This window comes from Cygnus olor, chromosome 10 (genome assembly GCF_009769625.2).
Source record: "Cygnus olor isolate bCygOlo1 chromosome 10, bCygOlo1.pri.v2, whole genome shotgun sequence".
NCBI classification, from domain to species: domain Eukaryota; kingdom Metazoa; phylum Chordata; class Aves; order Anseriformes; family Anatidae; genus Cygnus; species Cygnus olor.
Genome location: NC_049178.1, coordinates 17,452,274 through 17,466,719, shown reverse-complemented (window position 1 = coordinate 17,466,719; position 14,446 = coordinate 17,452,274). Strand labels below are relative to the sequence as shown.

The window sequence follows — 14,446 nt, the reverse complement described above, 5'->3', positions numbered from 1 at the left end:
GGCATTTTGCTCAATCTGCTTCTTATAGAAGAGGAAGATGAAGAATGCCTTGGCCTAGATTAGAGGCCACATCTTGGGTGTGTTGTTGCCCTGTTTCTAATTGCTAGCATAGCCAAGAAACTGTATCCTTTCTTCCACTTTAGAGACCACCTGCAGAAATACATTTTTCCCCTCAAACTCTGCACAAGAGCCCAAAACTTGGCTTTAATACAACACATATTTTCCATTTTTCTCCCTCTAATGAGACACATTGATATTTTTACCTGCATGTACTGTGTTTTGTTAATGGGAAATTTTTCAAACACTACGTGGTAATGGACTGTGGGATATGGGATTATATATTTATTATTCTCAAGAGCACTGTACACCGTACCAGTAAGTTACAAGCAGGCTGGCAGAACAGGGTTTGAATTTTGGCAGAAGACCTCTCCTGAGCTTACTGCGATTTGCTGGTTAGGCTGTGTTTGGCTCTGCTTTTAAAACCCTGTGATGATTAAGTTACGGTTGCTTTGGTCAACTGAGCTACAAACAGGCTGCACTGAGCACTTTGTTCTGGACTGGTCATGTCAAAACTAGGGTGAGGTAGTGGCCAAGGGCTGGAAAAGGAGGAGGACTGCAAGAAGCTGACTGTTCTGGGTTGTTGTGTGATACAAAAAGTGATGTTGATGCTAAATCCAGAGATAACAAAATTTGTCATAAGATTCAATTGACAGGAAAAAAAATCTGCTCCTTTAGGTTGTATTTATACACAGTAGTGTCTAAGTCTGCATTTACACAAGCATTCGACAGTCAAAATACACCTTCTCCCTGCCATAACAGGTCAGCCTAGGTTTTTCTATGTGCTGCCTTTTACAGAAGTGAAAGGCTTTTTTTTTTTTTGCACAACTGAAAGACTCATTTTAAGATAAAAAGCCTGCTTTTCCCCCCCAAGGGAAAGTTGGAGAAAAACTTTCATGGATTTGCCCTTTGTAATATTCTGGTTTGTCTGGAGCAAGGGGAGGAAATAAAAACCTAATGGAAAGAGACATTTTTTTCTTGGATCAGAAACTGAATACTTGGAAGAATGTGCTCTCAGACTACGCTCATAAATGCTTAGTAGAAGAAAATTGTTAGGTCAAATGATTCACAAGGTCCAGCTTCACTAGAGCACTTGATATTTACCTTTTCTAATGAGACTAACGTGAAAAAAACATTTACTTTTCATCTGAGATACTTAAATCCTATTCAGTCATTAACCATTTAAATAGCCTACTCACTTCCTGAAGGTGATTAATAGAAGTTGGGGTGAATCAGTTATTTAGAAATGTGAAAACTCTGGGCTAGATTTGTACATTAGGTTCAACACTTAGTCTACACCAAACCAAGTGAAAGCTCAGCCCAAAGCCTTTTTAAACTCAGAACAGATCATATCCCAGCTTTGCAGGCTCATTTCATCTCCTCCCCCCCGCCATGTCACCAATTACCTCAAGGCATTCTATAGGCTGAGAAGTAAAAACTTTTGTACCAATGCTAAAGTAGGTTTGCTATATGCATATAATACTTACATATTATAAATATCCAGCATTCCAGGTAGCTGAACATCACCAACTGATCACCCTTGTTTGTGGTTGCCAGTGCACAGTACTTAAAGATGTGCTTTGCATGTTTTTAAGAAAAAAACTGTAGCACCCAAAATTTAGTAACTATAGGTGATGTAAAGATCAGAAAACCCAAAACTTCTACTGACCTTAATGACAGAACTGTCGAGCCCTTAATAAAAAAACAGTATTGAATTATTAGAATATGGCTTTCCCTGATTCAGTCTTATTGAGTATCTGCTTTATTACTTATCCAACTCTCCTCCAGAAAAACAAGTAGCAGCACCTTCTTTTTGGCCTGTGATAACCTAGTTTGTGCAATGCCAGCCCATTCAAAATCCTCCATTTAATTTTATGAACTTTGCACTGGGGCCCCGGGATTGTTGTTTTATTTAAAAAAAAAAAGTTTCACTCCAGAAAATAAAGCCCTCTTAAACCAGCAGATGTTAATAGCCTTGTACAGAAATTTTAAGAGGTCTCCAGGACCTGCCACACTGATCTTCTCCTATCAGCACCCAGCCCATGGGAACACAGCTGCATGAGAATCAAAAAAATTAGAACCAGATCTTTTGAGAACCTCCAAATGCCTTTAACTTCCAGAAAAGGTGCAGTAGTTGTCAGCCATGTACAACACTGTAGTTATTGATGTGTAACTGGCCTTGCAAGGTAAGTAAACGTACCCTACTAAAGTTACCTAACTAGTTCTGAAGTACTTATGAGGTACATTATGGACAATATACATAGCCTGTATCTGTCCTATGGTGAAGGCTACCTAAACTACAGCTGGACATGAGGTGTATTTTCTTGGTCTAAACAGCACAAGCTATGCCATATCCCATGACCATTGGTAATATTAGTGTGATCTTTTTATCTTCTAATACATATTAATTTGTAATATACAAAACTATTCAAATAAATAATTGTGCAGACTGAATAAAAAAGCAATTTAAACTTTTTTTCCTTAACTGGAGACACTTTTTACAAATAGTTCTTTTAAGTAGTCTTAATAGTATCTCTTTAATATTGCCATTAAAATTCACCAGAGTTCAAGAGCAGAGCAAATTTACATCTGTTAAAATAATGGAATTGACACTGGTATTACATCATTGCTATTTTAAATAATCATTCTTCATAATTTTAACCTACTTGCTTTAAGTTGCAAATACAGGGCTTGTTCCTACTTTGATGAAAGTCAATGGCAAAACTGCCTTTGGCTTTCAGGGAGCAGCACGTATCTTTAAATGTGGGGGTCTCTGGTTATACGTGGTGGGGTTTGACTGTGTTCACTTATACAGGGAAGAACAATTCACTCTGAAGGAAAAATTACTGAGGACAGTTCTATGAACTCTATCAAGCCCTGGTCAAATGGGATAATTGTACTGGACTAGCTCGCACCCCCCAAAATCATGAAACTATACTCTGAATTTCAAGGGAGGTACAGTTCTGTTTAGTTTCACAGGAAAAAAAGGTTATACATAGGTGTACTATTTTGTGGGGTTTGTTCCTTAATATTTTGGGATAGCTTGTTTTTAAGAGAAGCATAATGGGAACCCTCACAAATTCACCTTCTCTTGGGAGAACATTAGCAGTTTCACTGAAATTAGGTAAATATTTTTCTTTGAAGGTTTCAAATTGAACCTAAGGAATTAAAAAGATACACCATACACAGATGGAAAGCCACCTAGAAAATGAATCCACATTGCCCTCTCCCTGATTACAGGGGAAAGTGATGCAAGGCCTTTTTAAAGAAACGGAAGATGAAGATTATAACCAATTTGAAGAATATTTAAAACTGGAGAAAATATGGATTTTGCTGTCTATCTAACACCCTAAAGAAAGCTTACCCATGTGATCATCAGGAAAAAAAGGGTCAGTAACCACACCGCAGCTCATCATCTGCAAAATCACCATGACTCCATTGTCTACATAGACTTCCATAGTTTTCAGGGACAGGAACTTTTCAACTGTATCTGCACTAAGCACCTAGTTTGACAGATTTTGGCCATGGCAGAAATCACCAGTCACTACAGTTAACTTTCGACTATCATGCTACTAAGATGTGTCTTCACGGTTTACTGGACAATAACCATCAGCTGAGTCTTAACCATAAGATTTCACTGCAGTATAGGGCCTGTTAGTTGTTATCTGGGAGCCAGAGAACTTTATTAGCACTATCATAAAAACTAAAACAAGGTCAATCCCTTGTTTTATTTATAATAGGCAGTGCCAGGGATAATAAAACATCTATCAAATATCTATCAAACCTCAGCAAATTAAGAGTTGAAATAACAATTGCCTTGGCATTTTTAATAGTTACACATTAAAAAAAGACATTACAACAAAATGCAACCCTTTGCTCTGAAAGCATAAACAAGCAACACCACCAAGGACAGGGAAAAAAGATCAAGTTATTCCAGAAAAATCAAGTTTTGGAGACCCTGCTGTGCTGACTGCCTTATTCCACTTGGAATTATTTACCCAGTTACGTTTCTTTCCACTTCCACAGCAGGACACATTTGTGAGCAGAAAAAATTTAGTTTGGATGGAAGGCAAATGTCTTCCGAGAAAGGATGATTAGGCAATACTCTGCCTCAGGAAGAGTTTCAGGCACTGTCACTTAGTGGTGTCTAGGAAGAAATGAGAAAACACCTAAGGGGTTAGCCTGCAGAGACTTTCACGCCATGCAGGCTGGGACTAGCTGAGCTAGGAGGTCTCTTCCAGGCCCACCGTCTGTGATTCTTTTTGGCATCATTTTTTGCCTTATAGTATCATGTCTTCCCCCCAGCTGTGGCAGTAACACAACATGATGCATGCTGCAACCCAGCCTTAAGGATAGCCTAGAATCACACAGGAAGCCAGTGCTGCAACCATTAAATAAGTTACAAATATGGCTTTTGTAAGCAATTTACTTTTTTGTAGCTTCCCAGCCACAGCACTGAATGCTAATAAGGGGAGAGGTGTATACCTGATGTGGAGAACAGGTTGTTGGCAGAACACTCATCACGGAGGAAAGCAGGAATATACAGATATGTCATTCTAACCCTATCTACTCAAGTGTATATATAATATGGAGACTTTTTATATTATAGTCTAGGTTCTTCATTCCAAAACTATTATTTCCTTCCACTAAAACCTGTTAATGTGAAGATTTTACCTAGCTGCATAAATCTTCATGGAAAGAAATATGTTTCTGTCATCTATTTTTGACTTTCCATGCTGTGACAGTGAAGGTTGGCCTGGTGTTGCTAAATATGCACACTGCTCAGGTAGCAGAATAGCTACTGCAGATTGCCTGGCACCTGCTCGAGGATGAGGTGAACAGAAAGTATTTTTGTTCTATTGAGAACATCTTGGCCAAACGATATTTGTAACAGACAAAAAAAACAAGGAAACTAAACTGAGTGGGAATGGAATCTTAATATTTTGGGATCGTGAAAGGGTGAAATCAGAGTTCTGAACCTGAACAGGTTTAGATGCAGTGGAAAAAAATGGCAGGTGTTAGGGAAAAATATCTTCCTTGGAAGTAGGATTTTCAAAACCTGGTACTTAGATTTTGTTAGTTCTAATCTGTTTTTAATGAAAAAACTTCTGAAAAGGAGATAAAAAGCATGGAGCATGAATGCCAACAGAAACATATTGTAAGTATGATACATTATCAACAGTTCTACCGCTACTGGGTTAAGAAAAAAATAATGCACTTAAAAGCACCCCCTTTTGCTTTTTAATATATCTTTAGAAACATCTGTGTTTTATTTATTTATTGTTTTTAAGTATAGCAGCTAAGAGAGAAATTAATTACGATTTCATTTTTAAGGACCTGGATTTCCTCTTGCATGTATCAGTCTAACTCAGGAGTAAGCCCATTGAAGCAAATGAAATGAGGTTGGTGTGAACGAATTTAAAAGCGATCTGAAGCAGGCCCTCAGATATTTATGGACGGAGTGAGTCATTCTTGTTCTGGTTGGTTGATTACATCAGTGGAGATCTAGTATCCATCACGCAAGGCCTGACTCTCCTTTCTCTTATATCACCATGCTTCAGAACCATTGTGTGGAGCGCAATGATATTTTACTCCTAAAACCAACAAGTTGAAAGAACTGAGCCCCCAGCCCACTAAATTTGAAGTGCGTTGACTGCAAAAAGCCACCCCCAATTAAATCAACGGATCATATGGTCTCCATAGTCTGTTTACCAACTAAAGCTTCCATGCAAATTGTTTTAAGACATTTTACTCATTTAAAATTTTAAGTAACTGCTGTCATAAAACACACATTCTTGCCTGGCACCACACTCAAGAAGTAACTCTTCTTCCAGCTGTTTCCAGTGACAAAACTACACAGATATTAAGGAGAAACTGAATCGATACCATGAACTTGACTAGTCCAATTCCCTCCACAACAAAAACAGTTCTGTAAAAAACCCTTGAGCAGTCCAAGCCCCTGAGCATTTTCTGATTATTTGTGTGTCAATTTTTCCTTTTAGGCACACACCAGGTTTGGTGGTGCTGGAACCTGTGGCCTTCCCATATTGTGTCTCAGAATAGGCAATACCAGCTATTCAAGAAACAACCCTGGGAAACCTTTTTGTGGGTTGCTGTTAATACCTGAGCTAGATTATAGACGAAAAAAAGGGTGGAAAACCTTCAGCCATCATCGGGCTCCCTGAGAAGGTTTTCCCTCTTGGCAATGACTTTATGGCTAATCAGAGGCAGAAAACCAAAGTGGCAGGCTATGAACTCCCCAGACACCAGGTTTTTAACCAGGAAATCCCTTCCCCAGCCTCACCCCATCTCCGTTTCTCTACGGTTTCCCTGGGCCTCTACCCCCATCAGAAGCAAGGCAGCCTGCCTTCCCAGTATGTCCACGTACTTCTCACTTCTGGGAAATGAGGACTAAAACCACCTTCAGAGTGGAAAAACCTGAGAGCAGATACTTCTTGGATCCAGCTCAGCCAGTCCAGAAACTGTCTTAGAAGCAGGACAATATTTTATACCAGCTTATTCATAGGGAAGCTATATGACCATAGAGCATCCTAGTTCACTGCTATCCTGTTCCTGGCCACGCAGTAGTCCAGCAAGGACACTGAGCTAAAGAAACCTGACTTAAGACACTTCTAGTACAGACATTTTACTTCCTACCATTACACCTTCTCAAGATATTTAAGCACCAAGCACTGTAGGTATCATGGTTTCATATTCATGTTACACTTAGCTAATACTATCTAGAATTTCTCTTCATTAAATGGTGTATTTTATCTTGTCCAACAAGTAAGACTTCTGCACCATAATGTATCCTACAGGCAATTCTTTTCATATCTAAATCCCAAGGATGTTTGGGGAAAAAAAGGAGATTATATTTATTCAGAAATTAAATGAGATTAATAATTTTAAAAGTAATTTACAAATAGCAATCAGCCTCTGCAATGAAGGTCAAAAGAAAAAGGACACATTAGCAATTGAATATCTTCCGTCCCTTTAAAGTTTTAATACCTCATACCTGTTAATAATAGGAAATATTCTTCTTCAAGAGTAGCATTTTCAAAAATTGGTAGGATCCTTTTGCTAATTCTAATCTTCTTTTAATAAAATAATTTGCTAAAAAGGATTATAAAAAAGCATGAAAATGGAATGCCAATAGAAATGTACTGCCTATACAATAAATAGTTAATGTATTTTCTAAATGAATGATTTAGAATAGCTATTAAAGTAAAGAGAATGAGCTTATGTTTCTAGTAATGACTTCCCTGCCTCAGAATGAAATCTGTAAATCCCCGATTGCAATTTCACGTCCCAAAAGAACAAGCAGTCCTGGGACCAATGCTTATTGCCTTTATCATTAATACTAGCATACCACATATGTGATTTTTATATCACTGGTTTGAATATTTAGATTTATACTTATGTGTGCTTTTTATTTTAAATCTCATACAGTTATTCTGTCACAAAAATAAAGCTCTCTTTCAACGAGGCTTTTTTGCATGTACATGCATACATGTATACACAGACATTCAGTATAAGTACAATTTTATTCATAAGAGTGCATAATGATTCAGGCTGTGATTGTTAATAAAAATGCATTTCTAACCATCAAATTTGAGTCTATTATTCTAAGTTAATTGCATTTGCCCTAAAGAGACTTGCGACTGGCTGTCAGCCTATTTGTGTCAGTTCCATTTTATTCATCAGTCAATCTTGTCTCCTTTTTTTTCACATCCCATATATTGATCAAATAGATTTGTTAGCATGCCTCTGCAGCCTTAAAAAAAAGTTTGTTATTTGTCAGGTTTATTTGATTACTATATTAGTTTGTGTGTTATCTTAATTGTTATTTCAATAGAAAATAAATGGCCTTTGATAGCCCCACAAGATTCCCATTAAATATAATCCATATAACAAGTTAGTGGATGGAGTGAATGTGGTAAGAAAATAAACACATTAAACCTATTTTAGAAGGTGGTATTAATCTGCAGCTGTACTGTACTTGATCCAAAAGACAGGAATAGAAATAACTACAGTGTGAAACAATTTTGATAAACATCAGTGCCGTATCATTGCATATTATGCTATGTATAAAATACTTTAGGAAAAAGAAGTGTGATATAAAATAAACTGAGGTCATATCTGGAAGAGTGGGTTTAGTGGTTAAGTGTGAATTGGAACAATATTATATATGGCTTTAAACACTAGAAATTAGGCTAGAGAGGCTGTAAGCAAATGCAGGTGGAAATGCGTTACATGGGACAAATTGTTGATCAGGACAGGAAAAACAGCTTTACAGGAAAGTATTTACTGGAGAAAAAAATAAGCATTAAGCAAGATACATTGTGTAACGAAACAAGAGTTTAGCCAGATTTAAAAGATAAAAATCAAAAGAGCATCTTGTGCACAGCAGTCAATCAGTATTGGTAGTGACTTTACAAACACTTTTACTTCGACCTTCTCAAAGCAGAAGATGATGCAACCATTTTTCCCCCCTGTATGATAGTCTCAGAAACCTGCCTCTGATACTTTCTCTATCAGCAAAAACTACATAACCTCTGGCTCCCTGCTTAACTTTGAATCTGATCTCCCCAGGTGGTACCTGAGATTACATACTTTCCAAAATAAACACCACATTAAAGTCAGCAAGAACACGTGCTTACCATTTCATTTTAAAAATGATTCAAGAGTCCATGTGTATTAAGATAGTTGTTCAAGACACAGAAGTGCTGCTCATAAAAGGCATTAGGAAACAATCTTCTGTTTTACTTAAAGGCTCAAGGAACACTGATGAAGCCCCAGCTTTTCAAAATTGAAATGTGAGATTAACAGAACTTTCCAATCTTCTTATGAAAATTGGAAGAAGTTATTTCATCTCTTGGTCAGGATTAGTCTTTTTGTTATCTAACTTTAGTCACTTATAAGTTTAGTTTCTGGTATGGGCTAATTCATTATTATTATTTTGGTAGCCAACTGCTAGGTGGTTTCACGATGGGGAAGAGGGACAAGATATTTCTTCATAAGAGCAACTTATTCCCAGCTTAATTTTTTTCTGTCAAGAGGCAAGGCATTGCTAGGAAGACAGGCTTGTCTCTTCCTTTGATTATTGTAGGAGTTTAGGCCAGGCTACAGCTACTATGATGAACACCACCCTGAGAGGGACGTATCCCATTATAGCAGAAGCATTTTAAACGCCTGTATCTAGCTGCAGACGCTTGAAAAGCCCAACTCCTAGGTTATTATTTTTCATCTGGAACCTCTTTAACTGTATTTCATACAAACAACCACACTAAGGCTTCAGATGACCTAAAATAATGCTCGAATTTGCAACTGTCATAGAGCAGTTAGCAATACCCCTGCGATTCAGAAGCACACAGCATGATGATAGCTTCAAGCCAAACTGTTATGACCAGCTAGTATAGAATATAAACAGGAACAGATGAGAAGAATACAGCCTCAACATTTGAGACAACAAAGAAAGAGTGAAATGATTGCTACATAAAAGACATTTCAAAGACCTCCCTGAAAAGCAGGCATAAAAATCCCCAATAAAAAGGCTCAGCAAGAAAACTGTCACACCCCCTAATCCTCAGCAGACTTTAACAAGATGTTTGCATGAGCCAGAGATTGTCTCCTTCCCCAGAAGACAAAAGGCACAGAAAACAATACTGTCTAGCACAGGATTAGGAGGCAAGAGATAGATAAAAAGGATTCCTTAACCTTACAATTAGAAGCCCCAACTCTCCAGCCAAAGGGATAATCAGAAACAGACGGCAAACCTGTGTCACAATAATTGCCACATCTTTTTTTACTCTTTGAAAACTGATATATTTTCTGATTTTTTTTTTTTAAATTTACTACCACCCCAAGAAGGGTTTTGATGGCCACTTAACTACAAGACAACTGCTGCTACCAAACCACAATTCAGCACACATGGCAATAACCTTTTATTTCCCGTTCTTTATATTTCCATCACCTCCAACCAGGCAAAAATTAGATTACCAATGCTCATACCAGCTTTCCAGTAAATGTACAGCTAAAAGCAAAATTACATGTAATACACTTGTCTTCTATCAAATGATTGGCGTACTGTGCCCTAAACCAGACACATGCACAGAGGTTCTTCATGCAAACCTGGCATAAGCACTTGCTCTGGTTAAAAAGGAAACAACTTAGTTGTTATAACGAGCATCTCTAGCTTTATTTGGTATTATTAATGCCTTTAAACAGAAGGCAGGGTACTGGCAAGAGTAGAAAACAGACTTGGAGGAGGAGAAATCCTGCAGGCTGGAAAGAAACTAGAGTCTGCAAAATTTGACCCTCCTGCTGTAGTTAACTAGTGACCATAAACTGTAATAGCCATGGAAGTTAACTGCATAAAAGTTTAAGACTTTTTCTGAAGCTGAAAAAGGCAACCACAAGACATTGACAACTGCATTTACAGGGCAAATATTAACTTAGTCATGACTTCAGTGCCAAAACAATCGTATATGATTAGGAAGTATACGCGTCCCCACTTTCTAGAGGATAATTTGAGGCACACAGGATTTGAATGGTTTGTCCAAGCACTTGTGAGGGACAGTCAGAATTTAAGCAGTCACCAGCTCCAGTGGGCAGATTGATATTGCTAGCCTTTCCCAGTTTTTGGGTGCCATCAGGAAAGGAAAGGCCAAGCAATTTATGTTTTTTCTTCAGGTGCAGCACACTTGCAAACTATTTGTCTGTGCTCTTGTGATTCCATCTGTCTGTTTGGCACCTTAAATTTCCTGCCTTAAGTTCAGTGGCCTTGTTCCACGCAAGCTAGACACTACCTTAGAGCTGCCTCATATTCTGGGGGAGATGAAAAAATCCCCCTTTAAGTAAACTACTTAAAACCACTTAGAAAGAGGTTGTCAGAGATGCCACCTTAACCATTTCTGGACCTTGGTGCAGGCAAAAGCAAGTAACTAATATATCCCCGAGACACAAAGACAGGCAGAGCAATACAGGATGTCAATCAGTGTAGGGTAGGAGCAGAGGGTAGCATGGTTTGTATGGTGGCAAAAGCAAATTAATCTCTTCAGCAACACCAGGGACTTCAGGTCTTGCTTGTGGTGTGGTGTTAGTGACCCACAAGCACTCTTGTTCCCATGCCATCAGGATCTTTGCTGCTGTCCTGCTGAAAGACCAGCTATGCTTGAATCAGGAACCTGGAAACAGGGCTGTGGCACCCTGTCTATTGCCTCAAATTATTTCCAGATCAAGTTTTCCTCATTTTACACATAGGCTTCTGGTTGTCACTATTACAAGCATGACCTGAGATTTACAAGTTGGGCTAGTGTTTTTTTTTTTTTTTTTTCCCCAGTTCACACATACAGACCCAGATTTACTAAATAATGGTCTGGTCTGAATTTTTTTTTTTTATGAGTGACACCTGTGCAGCACAAATTCCCATACCCTATGGCACAGCAATGCCACCCAAGTACACAGTCCCCCACTCAGGTTGTTACTTATGTTTTCCCCTCCAAGCAGAGGAGAAAGTGTCGCAGACACTTAAATTTTCTGCTTTGCCATCATTATTCATTTTATCAGAAACCCAGATACTATGATGATGAAAGACAGTGCAAAACCCTAACACAGCTAGAAATCTAGGAAAATTCAGTCATGATGAAACAGAAAAATAAGAGAGGCGATCTAAATTTGAACCCCCAGTATATCACACAGCCTTGGCTCAGAAAACAAAACGGTATGTATTAGAGCTGTTTGATAACTTATTCTGCTTGATTCAAAAACCTGAAGTCCAGCATCTTCATATTTACCATTGGTAGGAACAGGGTTGTGATGAAGCACACAATAATGAGGTCTACGTTCAGGTTCATTAGCAGTGTTTTCCTTGGTTGTAATTATTTTAATGAAGACTTTGCTTAATTAAGATTTTCATGACTTGGCATAGGAAGCAGATACAACACCTGATAACAGTATGCCCTGAAGTTAAACATCTCTATCAGCTTTAACGGGCATTAGACTGGTCCCTAACAGAGTAAGGCAGAGCCTTTTCACCAAACAGGTGAAGACAACACGGACATGAGCCAGCAAAAAGACACAGCCAAAAGCATAAGCTTTACTCACTCAAATTCAGGGATGAACACCGCACCAGTGAGTCAGGATCCTCAGAGAGTTGCTGCTCCTCTGGTTAAGATGAGTTGTGTTGGCCATACAAATGTTGGTGTGTCCCCTGGGGAAAAAAAATAAACCTCAGTGAGGGGTCACAGGACGCTGGATCTTTAGGGGGAAGAGGTACCTCTCAGCTTCTATTAAGAACTGTTTTTCCTTACTTGTGAAGTCAATTAGGGAAAAAGTCTCCAGCCCCACTAGCTTCACTTCTCACTTTTCTCTGATGACAATACAGCATTGAGAAGTTTAGGAAACACTGCTGCCTATGTGGGACAGCAAACCCACCTCACCAGCTGAGGAGCTTCTCCTGCTTAGTGAAGCCTTCCTTTCCTGCTCTTGTTTTCCAGAACTGGACAAGCCCATCCTACAGCCTCTTGGAGATTCAGGTAAGACCCCCTGCCTCCTCAGCTCCTTCTGCCCATGATATATGGTACCACATAAAAGTAACTACTGAAGTGGCCCTTTTCTTGTAAGAAAATGAGCTCGGTTATTCTAACTCCACGGGGAACATGAATGAAGTATTTTTTGCCTCAATATTAGCACATTGCATTTCAGATTTAAGCTCATTTTTAGAGCAAGAATATTATTTCTATTAATGTGAGGTAAAGAAATATTTCAAGATTTACCACAAAACAGCAGAACAATCATAGGAGTGCCATGCAGTTGGCTAAGCCTACATGCTTTGGAGTACAATGATGTTTTTTTAAACAAACAAACAAACTCAGCCTCATGACCATTTTCTTCTGAAAATTGAGTGAGAACCTCAAAGGGCCAGCCTATAAGCCACAAAACTTTATTGTTTCAATTTGCTGGCTCTCAGTGGATTACTCAGGGATCAGGCAAACCCCCAAGTGATACCCAGCCTGCTTACAAAGGCTGCTGAACCTGCATCTTACCAGCAGAACACCCATAACGTTTTTGGGCCTTCATCTTACCTTTATTTACCTGTTGAAGAAGGAGGACTAGCCATGGCCCCCTTCCTCCTTCCCTAGCTGATGATGATTTCCTGATTGAGAGCTGTCTAACCCCTCAGTGCCACCTGAAAACCTTTAGAGCAAGGGGGAGATCAGCCAATTTATCCCCTTCCTCCTCAGCCACAGCTGAATCCATGAGGCCTACCTGCTCTCTTTACTTCTGCTGATGACCTTTAATTGGAGAGTCCCAGCCAGAGCTAACCTGAGGGGCTTCTCAGATTTTGGAAGGGGCCCTCAACAGTTAATTGAGCACCTCAACTGTTAATTGAGGTGCTGCTGATTAGAGGATGAGCACACTGCGCTGGGCAGCACCTACAAGCTGGGCTCTACCAGTCACAGTGACCTGGCTGTGTTAGAGACCACAACACCCAAAAACATTCAGAAAGCACCATGCCCCCATGAGGACCATTCTCGATGTGGTGTCCAAGACTCTGCTGATGCAAGCAAAAGGCCTACACCCAACAGCTCTATGTTTCTTTACATTGCGTACACACACGCAATGCAAACTTTCTCTGGTAGTTAGAGGACACTGCTGGGGCTTTGATGGGCAAGGTCAAGACAACGTTAGTCTGGCCTGATAAAATATGAGGAGGCAAATCATTCCGTGCAACTCAGAAGTCATTCAGATGGTACTTTTGGCTTTTCCCCCCTGCTTTTGTTCTGTCAGTCTGAAGAGAACAGCTCGTGTGATGTAATTTAGAATGAAGCTTTTTTAAAGCTTTCACTCAGGAAAAGCTTCAGGAGCTCTGGGGGTATAGCTTAGCTCTGAGAAATAGAAAGAAAGCAAGTTTGCATTGACAGCTTGATCCCAGAGAGAGGTGGCTGCCTGCTTGTCTAACAGGTCCTCTGGGTCTGGATGAGGCAGAGACAGAGGAGCAGTCATATTAAGTGAACGTGCGCTGCCAATGTTAAAGGAACAATTACCATTATTCTGCATAGTTCACTGTTTGCTACTGCTATTTCCTTCAATAAAACCTCTTTTCACTTGCCAATTGGAGCTTGTCATGTAACAATATTTCTTATGCACAATACACATACTAAAATGCCCCTGTGTTTTTAATACATTTATAGTTGTTAACAATGGTGGTATAGTGACAGAAAAAAATGTACTTGCTTTGAATACAGAATAGACTGAAAAAAAAAGAACAAACTAGAGGCCCTGCTCTGAAGGATTAATGGGTGTTAGATTTTGCCTAATCTCAGCGTTAGAGCGGTGACATCTCTTCCATCTCATTTACACCTAGTTTTTCCTCTCAGGGCCTGAG

At 39.1% G+C, this 14,446-nt stretch overlaps 1 protein-coding gene and 1 long non-coding RNA gene across 2 annotated transcripts in view; one reads left to right on the top strand and one right to left on the bottom strand.

The window, feature by feature from the left end:
- The window catches only part of MDFIC2 (MyoD family inhibitor domain containing 2), a 43,539-nt gene that overhangs the window by 13,750 nt on the left and 15,343 nt on the right, over window positions 1-14,446 (top strand). The window contains 1 exon segment of the mRNA XM_040568496.1: window positions 12,555-12,593. Coding sequence (XP_040424430.1) covers window positions 12,555-12,593 — 39 coding nt within the window.
- LOC121075359 lies at window positions 1,727-13,304 on the bottom strand. The gene is made up of 3 exons (XR_005822923.1): window positions 13,143-13,304; window positions 12,163-12,268; window positions 1,727-1,749 (listed from the first exon to the last, which is right to left on the bottom strand). It is a non-coding gene; the product is annotated as an uncharacterized LOC121075359 (long non-coding RNA).